Source organism: Bombyx mandarina, chromosome 19 (genome assembly GCF_030267445.1).
Source record: "Bombyx mandarina strain Sakado chromosome 19, ASM3026744v2".
In the NCBI taxonomy this organism is placed as follows: domain Eukaryota; kingdom Metazoa; phylum Arthropoda; class Insecta; order Lepidoptera; family Bombycidae; genus Bombyx; species Bombyx mandarina.
Window position 1 is genome coordinate 2,923,811 of NC_143225.1, and position 17,397 is coordinate 2,941,207.

Consider the following 17,397-nt stretch of genomic DNA (forward strand, 5'->3'; position numbering starts at 1 on the left):
ATAAAATCTGACTTCAATTTTTTCCGGGTTTTTCGTAAAAAGAATTACCTGTCTTCGGAACGCTAGATTTAGTTTCTCTCGTAACTATTTAAATAAGAATTGAGTATAACGTGTTTTTGTTTATTACTTGAAAACTAATGTCTTTATTTGTCAAATATTTTTTTGTTTACATTTTTGCTTAGCAAAGATAGTTCAAAGCGATAAGATTACACATTGTTTGACTTTGTTCTGCTATTTTTAATGTTCTAACTTATGCTAAATTCAAGAATACAATCATTTCTTGGAGCACCTCGCATGTCAATTCCGTTAATCATACCATAATAGTAAATTTTTTTTTTTTTTATTGCTTGGATGGGCGGACGAGCTCATAGCCCATTTGGTGTTAAGTGGTTACTCGAGCCCTTAGACATCTACAACGCAAATGCGCCACCCACCTTGAGGTATAAGTTCTAAGGTCTCAAGTATAGTTACAACGGCTGCTTCACAACCCTTCAAACCGAAACGCATTACTGCTTCACGGCTGAAATAGGCAGGGCGGTGGTACCTGCCCGTGCGGACTCACAGGAAGTCCTACCACCAGTAATTACGCAAATTATAATTTTGCGGGTTTGATAATTATTACACGATGTTATTCCTTCACCGTGGAAGTCAATCGTGAACATCAATTGTTGAGTACGTATTTCATTAGAATAATTGGTACCCTCCTGGGATCCGAATACCAGTGCATCGCTGAACACGAATGCACCGGACGTCTTATCCTTTAGGCCACGACGACTTCAAAAAGTCTTATTCAAAGTACCAAGAGCAATTATACGAACGATAAACGATACGCGTGCTGTCACTAATGCACAAAGCTCCAATTATTTTATTTTAATCAAATTAAACAGCATTAGAAGTAATTCTTGAATTTCAAGAAACAAATTTATTAGCACCACCAACTAGTTACCCGAGGTTGTTATAGAGGGTAATTAACATAAAATAAATAAGGTCGTTTGTCGCATGACCCGAGGGCACATTAAATGCATCGCGTAATAAGTTAAACAGTTGCGAGAATGAAACGTGATTTGCAGCGATGAAGGACGAAAATGAACCTTAATTGAATTATTATTTTGTAACCAATTTTGAAACTAGTCATCTATGTGGTTTTACTAGCGGTAGGACTTCTTGTAAGTCCGCACGGGTAGGTACCACCTACCTTTTTTTACCGTAAAGCAACAATGCGTTTCGATTTGAAAGGTGGGGCAGCCGTTGTAACTATACTTGAGGCCTTGGAACTTATATTTCAAGGTGGGTGGCGCATTTACGTTGTAGATGTCTATAGGCTTCAGTAACCACTTAAAAGCAGGTGGGCTGTGAGCTCGTCCCCATGTAAGTAATAAAAAAAAGTTTAGATTTATTTTCATTATAAAAATTGTTAATGGAGTTCTACTAAAAAGTCCAATGAAGTGACAGTTTATTCCCAGCATTTCAGTGAGAGAGTCAAAAAAGAATATTATTTAAGTTTCTAAATCGACATTGACAATATAAAGAAAACAAACAAAAAGAAACACCCTTTAATATCATCAAATGAACCAGAACAACGTAACGTTATTGAATTTCATACTCGATTAGGTTAATAATGACAGCCTAAGTGCAACACGATGGCAGACATTTGTTTGCGCAAGCTAATATACACGATGACAGCCAATTTGGGTGTTGCTTTCCGTGAAGGTTTTGATAAAAGAGCTCCAATTTCACGAGAATTTCTATTATATATGTATATATGAATATAGCCTTGAGAGGCTATCTCAGCTTCTTCTTGTCGTGTAGCAAGAGCAGTGCTTCGCAGGATCTACCACCGGATCGGAAACGCGACCCACTAAGAAGATCCGGCGTGAAACTCAGTGGGCTATGTCTATGGGTTGTTACAATACCGTAACACATGAAACATAAGATCGAATATCTATTGCAATGAGATACACCCTATGATACACTTGAAGTATCTCATGACAGTTTAACAACCCCAAAATCGAACCACACCTTAATCGAGCCGTCGCCCGCGCTGCCCCGGGCCACTGGGTTGCGGACTCCTCCGGCTCCTGTACCGGCAGCGACGTCATGTATCACCGGGGCCCCTCGGAGTCACCGTTCTCCGGCGCTGACTGGCGATGGGTGGCCTGTGCTGCCGCCACCGCGCGCGGCTGAGCAGCGTCCACGTCTCCCGTCACCGCGCACTAGAGAGATGACCGTTACCAAGCGGCAGCAGGCACTCGTGGGGCCACGGGAGCTAGCTGGAAAGTTCAGCCTGGACGAGGTCATCAGTCGCACTGTCCAGGTTGTACTAGAAAGGCTGGACGGCAGGCTGGCGGCCCTCGAGGCGCAGCTCATTGCTCCGGCTGACGCTCGGCGACCGGCATATGCCGCGGTGTCGGGTACTCCAGCCGCTCGCCCCGCCCCCGTACGGGCTCCAGCTACTAAGTTGGGCCCGGGACGGGATAGAACCAAACGGGGGGGCGGTGCCAACGCGAAACGACCATCGCAAGCACCCCAGCCCCGTCCGCTGTCTCCGCCTCCATCTAACATGGACGAGGGGTGGAACGTGGTGGCCCGGCGGGGTAGCAAGAAGGCCCCATTGACAGCTCCACAAGTGGGTGGAGCGCCGGCGGCCACGGCGGCTCAGGCTGCTCCCCAACAGGGTCGAGCGCCTGTAGCCGCCAAAAATAAAAATAAAAATAAAAACAAAAAAACAAAGAAGCCACCGCGCGCGCCGCGATCGGCGGCAGTGGTCCTAACGCTGCTGCCGGCTGCCAAAGCAAAGGGCATGACATACGGAGATGTTATTGCTCGGGCGCGCGCGGCAGTTGACCTGGATGAGATCGGGGCGGGGGAGGGCCTCCGCTGTAGGCAGACAGCCAATGGGGCCAAGCTGCTAGAATGTCCCGTTGCCGACAGTCCCGGCATCGCGGAGCGTCTGGCGGCAAGGCTCCGTATGGTTCTGCCTGAAGAGGAGGTGCGGGTGCATAGGCCGGTCAAGATGGCTGAATTGAGAGTGACCGGCCTGGACGACTGCACCACCAGGGATGAGGTGGCGGCGGCCGTCGCTGCCCAGGGCAACTGTGCCCCGCAGAATATAACCGTAGGCGAGCTGCGCTCTGGTTATACCGGGGCCGGCTCCGTGTGGGTACGTTGCCCGGTGGAGGCGGCCGTCGCCCTGGCTGCTCCTCCGCCTGGGAGACCGTCGGGGGATCCGGGCAGGTTGCGCGTGGGCTGGATAGCAGCCCACGTGCGCCTGTTAGAACCACGTGCCTGGCGGTGCCTAAGGTGCTTCAGCACTGGGCACTGCCTCGCCAGGTGCGTGAGTGCGGTTGACCGCAGTGGACTGTGTTTCCGCTGTGGTCAGCCTGGACACAAGGCGGCCGTGTGTTTGGCTGCGCCGCATTGTTCATTATGCGCGGCGGCCGGACGCAAGGCTGATCACCGGACCGGGGGCAAGGCATGCCCCCCGGCCGGCAAAAATGCAATTCGAAATTGGCGCCGCCAAGCTAAGCGGCGCCAAAAGAAGCGGTCGGCCGGGGGAGCACCGGCTGACACTTTGGCCCCCGCTGAGGCGTTCGAGCCCGATAGCGGGGACAATAGAGTAGGGGAGGGGGCGATGGATGTGGTCCAGCCTTAATGGATCACACCTATCGCTTCCTCCAAGGAAATTTGAACCACTCCGCCGGGGCTCAGGACATGCTGCTCCAGACTATGGCGGAGTGGTCAATTGACGTGGCTGTGGTCGCCGAGCCGTACTTCGTTCCCCCAGCGGACGACTGCTGGTTTGGGGACGTTGATGGCTTGGCGGCCATACATATAAGAAGATCCGCGATGATTCCTCCCCTGGCGATGGTGACCAGGGGCCCCGGGATCGTCGCGGTACAACTAGAAAATACCGTCGTGATCGGGGTGTACTTCTCTCCAAATCGGCCTACCGTCGAGTTCGAGCGGTTTCTGGACGGGCTAGAGGTCATCGCTCGTCACCTCTCTCCCCGTTCGGTGATACTGGCGGGGGACTTCAATGCGAAGTCTGTCGCTTGGGGTTCCCCATCCACGGACGCTCGTGGTAGGCTGTTGGAGGAGTGGGCGGTCGCGGCCGATCTCTGTATCGTTAACAGGGGCTCGGTCGCGACATGCGTGCGGTGGATGGGAGAGTCTATCGTGGACTTGACGTTCGCGAGCTCGTCCATCGCACAGCGCATCCTGGGCTGGGGCGTGGTGGTGGGGGCGGAATCGTTGTCGGATCACCGGTATATCCGGTTCGATCTTTCCGCTCCCGCGCCGACGCCGGCCGCAGGCGCTCGCGGGGTTAACCCCCCGCGGAGTGCGTCCCGATCATTCCCTAGGTGGGCATTGAAGCTCCTGAAGAAGGAGCTCCTGGTGGAGGCCTCTATAGTGGCGGCGTGGACGCCCATGCGTCCACACCCTTTCGACGTGGAGGCTGAGGCCGAATGGTTCCGCGGCGCGATGCACCGCATATGCGATGCCTCGATGCCCCGGGTCGGCCCTCGGCGTTGTGGACGGCGGCAGTCGCCCTGGTGGTCGCCCGAAATTGCGAGACTGCGTGCAGTCTCCATTCGGGCGAGCCGCCGGTGCGCTAGACACCGCCGTCGCCGCCACTTGCGGCGCGACGGCCCCGTCGCGTTCGCAGAGGAGGAGACCCGGCTGCACGGCGAATATCGTGCTGCGAAGGACGCCCTGCGGCTGGCCATCAGGCGGGCCAAGGAGCAGAACATGGAGAGACTCTTGGAGGCGCTCGAAGCGGATCCATGGGGGAGCCCGTATAGGCTGGTGCGCGGCAAACTGCGCCCGTGGGCCCCTCCTTTGACTGAGCGACTTCAGCCTCAACAGCTGCGGGACATCGTTTCGGCGTTGTTCCCGCAGGAGCGGGAGGGTTTTGTTCCCCCTGCTATGGGTGAGCCGTCGGACGCCATCGACGGCGAAGCCCCTGCTGAGGTGCCCCGTATCACTGGGGCAGAGCTCCGTGTGGCCGTTGTCAGGATGACTGCAAAGGACACGGCCCCCGGCCCGGACGGAGTCCATGGCCGGGTGCTGGCCTTGGCCCTCGATGCCCTGGGGGACCGGCTCCTGGAGCTATTTAATGGTTGCCTGGAGTCGGGACGGTTTCCGTTGCTCTGGCGGACGGGCAGACTTGTGTTGTTGAGAAAGGAGGGGCGCCCGGTGGATACAGCCGCCGGGTATCGTCCTATCGTACTGCTGGACGAGGCGGGAAAATTGCTGGAGCGTATTCTGGCTGCCCGCATCGTTCAGCACCTGGTCGGGGTTGGACCTGACCTGTCGGCGGAGCAGTTTGGCTTCCGGGAGGGCCGTTCGACCGTGGATGCGATACTTCGCGTGCGGGCCCTCTCGGACGAGGCTGTCTCACGGGGTGGGGTGGCGCTGGCGGTGTCTCTTGACATCGCCAACGCATTTAACACCCTGCCCTGGTCTGTGATAGGGGGGCACTGGAGAGGCATGGAGTGCCCCTCTACCTCCGCCGGCTAGTTGGCTCCTATTTGGAGGCCAGGTCGGTCGAATGTACCGGGTACGGTGGGACCCTTCACCGTTTTCCGGTCGTGCGTGGTGTTCCACAGGGGTCGGTTCTCGGACCCCTCTTGTGGAACATCGGGTACGACTGGGTGCTGAGGGGTGCCCTCCTCCCGGGCCTCCGTGTTATTTGTTACGCGGACGACACTTTGGTCGTGGCCCGGGGGGATGATTATAGAGAGTCTGCCCGTCTCGCCACAGCGGGAGTGGCCCTCGTCGTCGGGAGGATAAAGAGACTGGGCCTTGACGTGGCGCTCAGTAAATCCGAGGCCTTGTGGTTTCACGGGCCGCGGAGAGCGCCACCTGTCGACGCCCACATCGTGGTTGGGGGCGTCCGGATAGGGGTTGGGGTGCAGTTAAGGTACCTCGGCCTCGTGTTGGACGGCCGGTGGGCTTTTCGTGCTCACTTTGCGGAGCTGGTCCCCCGGTTAATGAGGACGGCCGGTTCTTTGAACCGACTGCTCCCAAATATCGGGGGGCCGGATCAGGTTGTACGCCGCCTCTACGCTGGGGTGGTGCGATCGATGGCCCTGTACGGTGCGCCTGTATGGGCTGAGCCGCGCAATCGGGCTACTATGGCTCGGTTCCTGCGCCGGCCGCAGCGCACCGTTGCTATCAGGGTCATCCGTGGATATCGCACCGTCTCATTCGAGGCGGCGTGTGTGTTGGCGGGGACGCCGCCATGGGAGTTGGAGGCGGAGTCGCTCGCTGCCGACTATCGGTGGCGCAGTGAGCTTCGTGCTCTGGGCGTGGCGCGTCCCTCCAAAAGTGAGCTGCGGGCGCGGAAGGCCCATTCTCGGCGGTCCGTGCTCGAATCGTGGTCGAGGCGGTTGGCCAACCCCACGTGGGGTCTACGGACCGTCGAGGCGGTTTACCCAGTGTTTTATGACTGGGTGAATCGTGGCCGAGGACGCCTCACCTTCCGTCTGGTGCAGGTGCTGACTGGGCACGGATGCTTCGGAAAGTACCTGCACCGGATAGGAGCTGAGCCGACGACGAGGTGCCACCATTGTGGACACGACCTGGACACGGCGGAGCATACGCTCGCTGTCTGCCCCGCATGGGAGGTGCAGCGCCGTGTCCTTGTCGCAAAGATAGGACCAGACTTGTCGCTGCCTGGCGTCGTGGCGTCGATGCTTGGCGGCGACGAGTCTTGGAAGGCTATGCTCGACTTCTGCGAGTGCACCATCTCGCAGAAGGAGGCGGCGGGGCGAGTGAGGCAAAGCTCTCCTCACTACGCAGAAACCCGCCGCCGCCGAGCAGGGGGTCGGGACCGGGGTCCCGTCCGTAACCCGGCCCCCTAAGGGCTTCGGGCTCCACCCGCTTTGTGCGGGGAGCAACCTAGGCGTGGGGCGGCGTGGTAGGTCGCGTTCCCCCGACCGCTCCGGGGGAAGGTGTAGCGCGGCGCTATCAATCGGGCTCTTGGCCCGTCGACCGAGGGAACCGGCGGTCGTGTTGCTGGCGGCCGCCGGTCCGGCGTCTGGGGGACGGCGGGATGGATGTAATGTGCACTGCGTAAACCCTGTCCCGCCGTCTCAATAGCTCCGACTGGGTTCCCACCCGGTCCGGGGTAGGGCGCCGGCTGTGAGCGGCAGGAGTTTTTAGTGAGGTTCGACTCCCACATACCCCACCTGCTGTGCGGGTGGGGATCCGGCGATTTTCTCCTGTGGAAAAAAAAAAAAAAAAAAAAAAAAACACCTTAATCGAATGAAAACGATAATTCTAATAAGCGCATTCTGCCCAGGAATTTATGAACGATTTTTCAGCTAAAAATAATTTAATTTCACTCACACATGCTCATCCTTAGCGCTGGGAACGAAGCATTTACACTCTCGCTTCTGAAATGTACTCTCTATCCAGCTCCTTGTTGTTTTCTGTAACAAAATAAGTATTATTCTAAACACCAATTCTAGTTGAACTTTAAGAAAAATGTTCACGGATACTATGTTCAACCGGTTTGCCCGGAAACCGGGTACATGCTGAAATAAGCGCTTAAGCATTTTGAGTACTGTACTAGTATTTGGAAGTATTCTTCTGTTTATACATGCATACCTATAAAAACAACGAAACAGTAGGAATTAATGCAATTTCGAATTTAAACTTAATTTAACTTTGGCACCTCGGACCAATGCAATCAGACCTGAGGTCTACGATAAAAAAGCTAATGATATGCTACCCATCCTTAAAATAAATCCATAACAATCTTAATTTGACGATTATATTTGTCGGCGCGAAGACGAATAGTTAAATTATTTAAATGTAGAGTTAATATTTGGGCCGTTGGAGGGTAGTTTGTTAAACGTCAAACTCGAACTACCCACAACTTACTTTTTAATGCAAAACTCAGATGAATACAGGCTTAGAGCGTTCCCAACACCAGTCACTGATAACGTTTACATGAAAGGATTGCAACAATGAATCCACTTTATTTCAAACTACGTATAAAAGTGAACTATCAAAATTTAATCAACACGACTAAGTAAGCTTACGTTCTTCGCAAAGACGAAAATAGCAAGACAATCGGGCTATTGTCTGTGCGAATGTTTTGGTGCAAACAAAAAGCTTTCTCGGTAAGCGCCAAAAACAATGGCCCGACGGACCTCTGTAATGCTGTAACGCTTTTGTTATTGCCGTTTGATATGGGAGCGAGGTCGGACGAATGGCTCCCAAGAATTTGAGAGTCATCCAAGTTGTACCTACTTCGGGCGTGAAACAAATGTGCGTTCCAATGTCTAATGTAAACTAGTTACTTTAGGCTTCATATTTGAAGTGGCCACTGAAAATATATACAATGTCACAGTTACTTCTTTTTTTTTCTGCATTCTAGAAGTGATCATTGACACTAAGCAGAATCCTCGTAAAGGGTGGCTTTAGATCGACAAATCTATACACGAATCGGTACCACGTTTGATTAAAGAGTATCCAAGTTTACTGAGCTAAGATATTTAGAGAGTTTGTAGAGCAACTACTTGATAATTTTGTTTAATCAATAAATTCCTTCATTTTCGCTGTAGCTTGGGCTATATTAATATACTGTTTTATATAATGTCACGCTTTCTTTCACCTTACAATGGCATCAGCAAAAAATCTCGTTTTCCATCGAAACAATACTATACTACCTTTGCGACGGGACTATACCGCGGCCCAAATTCTGCAGACAGAGCCCAAAACGTTTCTAAACGAATAAAAGCGTTTGCCATGTCTAACGCGTAGCCAAAAAATTTTTCATAATTATTGATTGGACTCGTAAAAATGTAGCCCTCATCTTAGTAGAAGCATTTCCAAAAATATCAACTAGCTTTGGAAACAAACTAAAGTACGAATTGTAAAAACAGAGATTTAAGGACTCATGTCCCAAGATGGGTGCCGCATTTACAACGTAAATGGGTAAAATCTATGGGCTCCAGTGACCGCATAACAACAAGTGGGCCGTGGGCTTCGTCTATTCAACTTAGCAAATATATAGTATCAATAACCTAGAGTAATCGAACTATAATTTCTCGAGATTATCTCACTGACCCAGATACTTGAACAATGCTAATTCCAATAACAATGCGAGGCCTATCGCCTCAGGATAACCTACAACATTAGCATTTCGCAAGTTTTCATTGTTATTGGTTCAAATAAATATTTTGTTATAGACTAGCTGACTCGGCAGACTTCGTAGTGCCTCAATCGATATACAAAAGACCTAAACTTTTGTATAAAATAAACATAAAACAAACAAAAGGAATCCGTCCGACGGATTTTTATTTAATTCCGAGCATTTTCATATTTATACCTTTTAAACCTTCTCTGGACTTCCACAAATAATTCAATACCAAAATTAGCCAAATCAGTTCAGCCGTTCTCGAGTTTGAGCGAGACTAACGAACAGCAATTCATTTTTTATATAGAGATAAGGTAGTCGTCGCGGCCTTTTTATGTGGGTGAGTGCCGGCTTCCGCTTATACATTGGGGTCGGTAGGCGGAACATGTTGAAGTTCAACCGACTAAAGCCCCCGATCGCTCAGCAACCCATGTTTGAGCCTTAATGGGAGAGAACTTACTCGAGGCAGACTGAGGGTAAGGAGACGCGTTTCGCCCGGGTTACATGTCTCCCCGCCACCTTGCCCCCACTGTACGCCGGACTAGTGGTCGTTAGCGCCAAAACCTCCGGACTTCTCGGTCGAGGGTCTATCAGATGTCCACCTAGATAACGCCGACAGCTCGTAGCCTTTTTTGTACCAGGGTGCGAGCTCCTACGTGGATTATATGAGACTGCCAAGATAAGCCCCGCAGCGGTTAGAAGAGCGTCCACTTGGTGACGTATCGCATTCCATCCCAGCGGGGTATTCCTGAACAACAGCGGCATCACCTGGGCAGCCTAATCGGTCTCTCCGCCTATTTCTACCTAAAGAGTTCTGTGTTTTGGTTGTGGCTGCGAAAACAGCTACACAATACAGCCGTGAAGCAGTAATGCGTTTCGGTTTGAAGGGTGGGGCAGCCGTTGTAACTATACTTGAGACCTTAGAACTTATATCTCAAGGTGGGTGGCGCATTTACATTGTTGACGTCTATGGGCTCCAGTAACCTTAACTTAACACCAGGTGGGCTGTGAGCTCGTCCACCTATCTAAGCAATAAAAAAAAACAATCCAATTAAGTATACACCAATTTGTCAGGCGGTGGTAATCATGTCGTGATATCTACGATCTCCTTTTGTTTTTAACAAACAACCATCCGTCAATTACCGAATTCTGTAAATGTCAACCGGCTTCGCTAAGGCACTTGATAAGTTCTCAGACGATTTGACAATTGCGTTGATTATTAAACTCGAGAAACTCCTCTGTACAAAGCGGGTGGAGTGCCCTCCGGGGTCGTTGTGCCTCAGATAATTGGATGGGACTTAATGGCGCTCACACATGTTGCCTTCCACGAGTCTCATATGAAAATATAAAGTTTACGAGCGGGCAATGATGTTCACTGGAACGCATTGTACTCGTTGTTTCTTTCTGTATTGTTTGGACAGTGAATTATTATAATCACAAATTTTACTGGTATTCCGTCTAACTTAACTCGATAATTTATTTGGTCGGTGCTTTATAGCTTTCTAATTTTTAATACGCTTTTATTAGCTTCAGACGTATGTATGTTTGTAACGGAATTTTTAAACATGATTTTGACCCCCTTCAAAACGTCGGATTAACTCGAAATTTGGTACACATATCAATGACCGACGACAATTCAATATTAAAAAAAATTAAAATAAAAAATATTGAAAAAATTGAAATTCAACTAAAAAATGAAAAATAAATAATAGTTTAAAAAAAAAACTAACAAAATACGCTTTTATAGAAAATCCAACTAAAAATATTTTAGAAAATAAATTTTAATAAATTTTAATTAAAAATAATGTAAGAAAAAATGATTTTATTGTAAAAAATACCATAATATAATGTATTCAATTGGGATGAAATTAAATGAAACAAACGATGAGATGAGAAGAAATGAGGTCTCAATAAAATTGTGGTTATTGATTGAGATCTCAGCGAACTTTTTAGAAGGAACCGAGAAGCTACGTCCAGCGGTTTTGGTTTCATTTTCCCACATTTCTGCACTTTCACAGATGCCACGTGGGGTTGATAAGCCACCTTTTTTTTCCTACCTAAACTGAGAGTCTTGAGAGGCTATATCAGCGTAACCTTAACAAGTAGGTGAAATCACGGGGCTCAAACCTGACGAATTTTGCTAACGCAAACCCTAGCAAGAGCCGTGCTTCGCAGAATCTACCACCAGATCGGAAACGCGACCCACTGATACGATCCGGCGAGAAACTCAGTGGGCTGTCAACCCAGGACGGTCAAGCCACCATTTTTACACGTTTAAACCAGAAGCAATGCCGAATGAACAAAATGAATTATTATTATGAATTAACAATTCACTTAACTTAGCTATTCGCGTTCACGTCAAAAAGTCTAATGATCTACATTTAAGCATTGATGATTTTTTTAAACGTGGCCTCAAAAATTTGTTTACCTGAAAATAGCTATTATCCAGATTTAGAATCTAGAACACACGAATACTTCTATAAGCTACACGAAAGCTTAAAGGCAAAGCAATGAACGGAAAGCTACGATAAATTGGCCACTTAAGTTTATTCTCAACCCGACATAGTGTTGTGTGTCGGAAGTCCGACCGGCGTCTGAATACATCCGGATATTATACGTGTATCCGACTGGTACATGTCCGGTTCACGGATCACTGGCATTGTCAACACGGTTGAATTCTTGTATGTGCATTGGAAATGCTGAGGATATTGTGTAAGATATTGTTTGTAATATCATTTGTTGTACAGGCAGGATACATCGATTTTGCCATGGGACTAATTATTGTTACTTTAGGAAAATATATTAAAATTTTGACCAGTTCGATAAAGCACTGCTTACACTTAATTTATCTTTTCTTGCAATGGATTCAATAGAATATTTGATTTGGATAGTGGTGCAAAATTCTTCTATCTCTGACTTGAAGGTTTTGTACTAGTAAATGCCCGTTTCCAATCACAGTAATCAGGTATATTAACCATTTTCCGATGAATCTGTGGCGGTAGCCATCACAGAACACAAGATATTTGACAGGTGCCTGAATCTCGCTTACGACATTTTCAAGATACGCTTGCATATATACAAGTTCCGAACAACATTCGGACCGTCGGTCTACCTAGCAATATCACCGGCTCAGTGGAACATCTTCCCTTCGTCTTTAAGCATTCCAAACTGGTGACCTGCGACGGAACAATTGCAATCTTGACATTTCATCATCAGCGTATTAGTAGCCTATTGCGACACCCTAGCGAAGACAGGGTGATAGGTACTAGGCGATCACATAGTAAAAACTTAAAGCAATTTTTTACTGGTGGTAGGACCTCTTGTGAGTCCGCACGCGTAGGTACCACCACCCCGCCTATTTCTGCCGTGAAGCAGTAATGCGTTTCGGTTTGAAGGGTGGGGCAGCCGTTGTTACTGTACTTGAGACCTTAGAACTTATATCTCAAAGTGGGTGGCGCATTTACGTTGTAGATGTCTATGGGCTCCAGTAACCACTTAACACCAGGTGGGCTGTGAGCTCGTCCACCCACCTAAGCAATAAAAAAAAGATGTGTTATTCTTTTCCAATCCATTTCAAAACAGGTGTGTTAGTAACCGCTTATAACTTATGTGCAGGTCCACAAAACAGCCGATCATCATTAATCAGGTAGCCATTTTGTCGCATTCATTTCGTTACAAATCTTGTTACTTGAGCCCCTGCAAAGGCGCATCACTAGATACGAATTCGCCGAGAATATTATCCAGCTTGCTGATGCTGTGAGCCACATACAGAATTTCACGTGTTTGTTTATTTAGTAAAGTGCCACCGTATAACGAAACATTTCCCTTGCTACTTTCGTCATATGAAAGCAAATATAGTTCGCAGCAGTAGAAATTTGAGCTTAAAGTTAGCAGGACCTAGCTTAATGAACGTAACTTGTTATAATTGAACAGAAACATTCAGCGGAATATATTAAAATTTAACTCGGGCCAATAGTATGATGACGCTTTGATTAAACTTTGAACGAAATTTATGTTATTAATTTTATTTCGTGATTGAATATCTTTTTTATTATAATATTGATTCCTTTTTTTAATCCTTAAATAGAAATACTTTAAGATTTGACATTTTGTTTATTTTTATTGCTCAAGCAGGCAGACGAGCATACGGCCTGCCTGATGGTAAGTGGTTACCGTCGCCCATGGACGTCAGCAATGCCAGGAACAGAGCCAAGTCGCAGCCTACCGCTTAATACTCTTTATCTTAGTACTATTTATTTTATTCTATATTTTTATTACCATACTAGCTGACCCGGCAGACTTCGTAGTGCCTCAATCGATAACCTAATCGACCTAAGCTTTTGTATAAAATAAACTTAAAACAAACAAAAGGAATCCGTCCGACGGGGGACACATCAAAGGAAAACAAAATTGTTATTTTTATTTAATTCTGAACATTTTCATTCATTTATCTACCTTTTAAACCTTCTCTGGACTTCCACAAATAATTCAGGACCAAACTTAGCCAAATCGGTCCAGCCGTTCTCGAGTTGTAGCGAGACTAATGAACAGCAATTCATTTCTATATATATGGATATGGATAGATGAAAGGCAACCTGCCAGTATACATTTTATTATCAAGCATTTGAAATAAAATTATAACAATAAAAAATAATATTCGTTACATATTCAGGCTGTTACATGTCCGGACAATTTGTGGAGGCTGATAAATATCACGAATTCACCTTAACGAGGCAAATAAAATGGACAACGAACGAACAGAAGGACGTATTTACATAATCTAACCATATATATTTAACATCGAAACACTGTAGTATCTGTAAAAAGGATAGGCATTCCAAAAAAATACCAAAACCAAAAACGTAATAATCTCTGTAAAGTTATCGTTTTGTAAGGGATTTTATGACCTGGTAATTAAGACCTTTAAGTCATGTCTTATTTTAATTCATATTCTTATTTTGATGAAAAATTATGAAATGAAATGAAGATGATTAATTTGAGACATTAATCAACTGGGATGAAATTAAATGAAACGAGATGAGATGATATGGGATGAAGTATAATCTCAGTAAAATGGTGGTCATTTACTGAGATCTTTTCAGTGGACTTTTTGGAGGATCCCGAGAAGTTATGTCCAGCGGCTTTGTTTAATTTTTCCACATTTGTGCACTTTCCAGATATTAAACAGTTAACAAACCACCGTTATTACACATTTAATCCTGAAGAAACACTAAACAGACAAAATAAAACAAATCACACAACTTCACTCTTCGCGTTCCCGCCAAAAAGTCTGTAAAGTTATCTAAACGTATTTACCATAGATTATACCACAATTATATTTTTATACTATATACTTTAAAAAAAGAAGTTTAATGGTAAAATATATACAAGAAAACAGCCGAGATGAATGCTGAATGTTAAAAACAGGTTGTAAAATAACATATCTATTTCGTAAAACATAAATGTAAGGTATCTCTTTCCAAGACATTGCGTACAGTTTCTTATTATTTCAACGAAGGCATTAGCATTCAAAGAACTCTTTGTTTCACGAATGTCCTAGATATTTCTTATACATATTTTCTTATTTACATGAATTTGTCTAGACATTATTACAGCTGTTACTTTTCGTAGATTTAACAAGATGGCAGAAAGCCAATAGCGCGTATCAAAACAGGGAATGGCGGGAAGGATTCATTCTTCTATGTGAGGGAAATCGAAGAAGTATGAACATGTAATTTTGTTTTACGTATTGGCCGCGCATTTCCGAGGCTTCGTATACTTTACAATTTTGTCGTTACGGATAAAACAAACAACGCGAGATCAAATCGTAAAAATAACTTTGATCCTCAAAAATACTGAATTAAATGATTAGCATTTTATTGTTATTGCTTAGACAACAATGACAGACACGTGATAAGAAGTTACCAGAGCCCATAGATATACGCAATGTAAATGTCACCACCTTGAGACATGAGTTCTAAGTCTCAGTTTTAAAGTACAACGGCTGCCCCACCTTTCAAACCCAAACGCATTACTTACTTCACGGCAGAAATAGGCAGGGCGGTGTTACCTACCCGTGCAGACTCACGAGAGGTCTTACCATCAGTAATTCAGTAATTATAATTTTTCGGTTTTGATTTTTATTATATGGCGCTATTCCTTCACCGTGGAAGTCAATCGTGAACATTTGTTAAGTACGTTATTCCTACAGTTAGATTAATTGTGAGCGTTACAAGTAAACTACCGAGAATTAGCCGTATTGAGCCTGGTTCTCTCACTCTTGGGATCCGATGGTCACGGACAACTGTGGTGTTCTGTTTGAAATTTACTTATCCGTTTTAATTGGAATTTCCTTGCCTATTCTCTGGTACTCTAGGGGTTATTTCAGCTTAGCGCGGCCGGGTGAATCTGTAATACTGATATTGTGTAAAACTACCCTTTCTGAATTTCCGTGTTTTTGGACAACAAATAATTTTGTTGTTCAATTTTCATTGTTAATAAAAAATTACTGTCAACATTATAATTCGAAAACATTACTGCGGGTAGAATATATGATTACAATAAATCGCCTTAACAATATAAGATGACAATAAACAGTAAAAACATTTTGAGATATATTCGGTTTTTTTCTCCTACGGTATTTTAATTTTAATTAAAACTAGTAGACCCAACACGCTTTGTAGTGCCTCAATCGATAAATAAAAGACCTAAACTATTGTATAAAATAGACTTAAAACAAACAAAAGGAAGAACACATCAAAGGAAAAACAAAATTGTTATTTTTATTTAATTCCGAGCATTTTCATATTTATCTACGTTTTAAACCTTCTCTGGACTTCCACAAATAATTCAAGACCAAAATTAGCCAAATCGGTCCAGCCGTTCTCGAGTTTTAGCGAGACTAACGAACAGCAATTCTACTTTATATATATATATATATAATTTAATTTAATTAATTAAAATTACTTTTACGGTTTTGATCTCGCCTTTATTATGGTATCTTGGTTAAACGATTTTTAATTATGTAATTTGTGTTACTCTTTAAAAAATATATCCTATATCACTCTTGCTTTTTCTTTGACAGTTTGATAACTCGTAGACTCAGAGTCAGATGTCTAATATAGACTATAGACCATCATAGTGACTAGTACAACATTAGTGAACTCATACAACTTTACTTCGGAAACAAGTTAAACAGGGGTAGAGAAATAAATCTCGGCCGGTACGTTCGCTAAGTTTACGGACAGCAAATTTCCGAAAGTTTCGGGAAGGAATTAACATGTTGTGGATGCGATAAATAAGGAGCTAAGTAGGGAACGTTCGCAAGTTTTTAGTCGAGCCCTGGATGCGTTCAAAGCGCTGGCTTATTCGCGTAAAACGGAGTTTTGTGTTTGTGACTAGATAACTACCGGCTTACTTAATCCGATTATCTGGTAAATAATTGTATTTTTTTATTGCCCTTGTAAGCAGATGAGCATACGGCCCACCTGATGGTGAGTGGTTACTGTCGCCCATGGGCTTCAGCAATGACAGGGGCAGAGCCAAGACGCTGCCTACCGGTTTTAAATAACCTTCCTTTTGATTGGCGGCGTCCTAAAATACTTGGATGGGCTGTGTACAAGAGGATATGTGAGAGAAGGGTGTGAGTGCAAAGATGACGTGTGATAGGCCTGGATGGATGAAGAGGACTTGCTGCGTCGACCTCATATAGTGGTATAAGTGCAAGAATAAGAAGAATACTTCTCTTATTGGATGATGTGAATGTCACCGTCTTATTTTTTTTTATTGCATTGATGGGTAAACGAGCTCACGGCCCACCTGATTTTAAGTGGTTACTGGAGCCCATAGACATCTCCAACGAAAATGCCGCCACGCACCTTCAGATATAAGTTCTAAGGTCTCAGTATAGTTACACTTACACCGGCTGCCCCAATCTTCAAACCGAAACGCATTACTGCTTCACGGCAGAAATAGGCAGGGCGGTGGTACCTACCCGTGCGGACTCACAAGACGTCCTACCACCAGTGATTACGCAATTTATAATTTTGCAGCATTAATTTTAATTACACGATGTTATGTCCTTCACCGTGGAAGTCAGTCGTGAACATTTGTTAAGTACGTATTTCATTAGAAAAAATTGTACCTGCCGGCGGGATTCGAACACCGCTACATCGCAAGATACGAATGTACCGGACGCCTTATCCTTTAAGCCGCGACGACTTATATAGATATTAGGAATGTCAAGG

General features: G+C 45.8%; 1 protein-coding gene across 14 annotated transcripts in view; it reads right to left on the minus strand.

Moving 5' to 3' along the window:
• Nucleotides 1-17,397, minus strand: part of Trpm (transient receptor potential cation channel, subfamily M) — a 274,349-nt gene that overhangs the window by 118,064 nt on the left and 138,888 nt on the right. For all 14 annotated transcript variants that reach the window (XM_089735227.1, XM_089735235.1, XM_089735236.1 and 11 more), the window contains one exon: nucleotides 7,354-7,436. In XM_089735227.1, coding sequence (XP_089591353.1) covers nucleotides 7,354-7,436 — 83 coding nt within the window. The remainder of the gene's footprint in view (nucleotides 1-7,353; nucleotides 7,437-17,397) is intronic.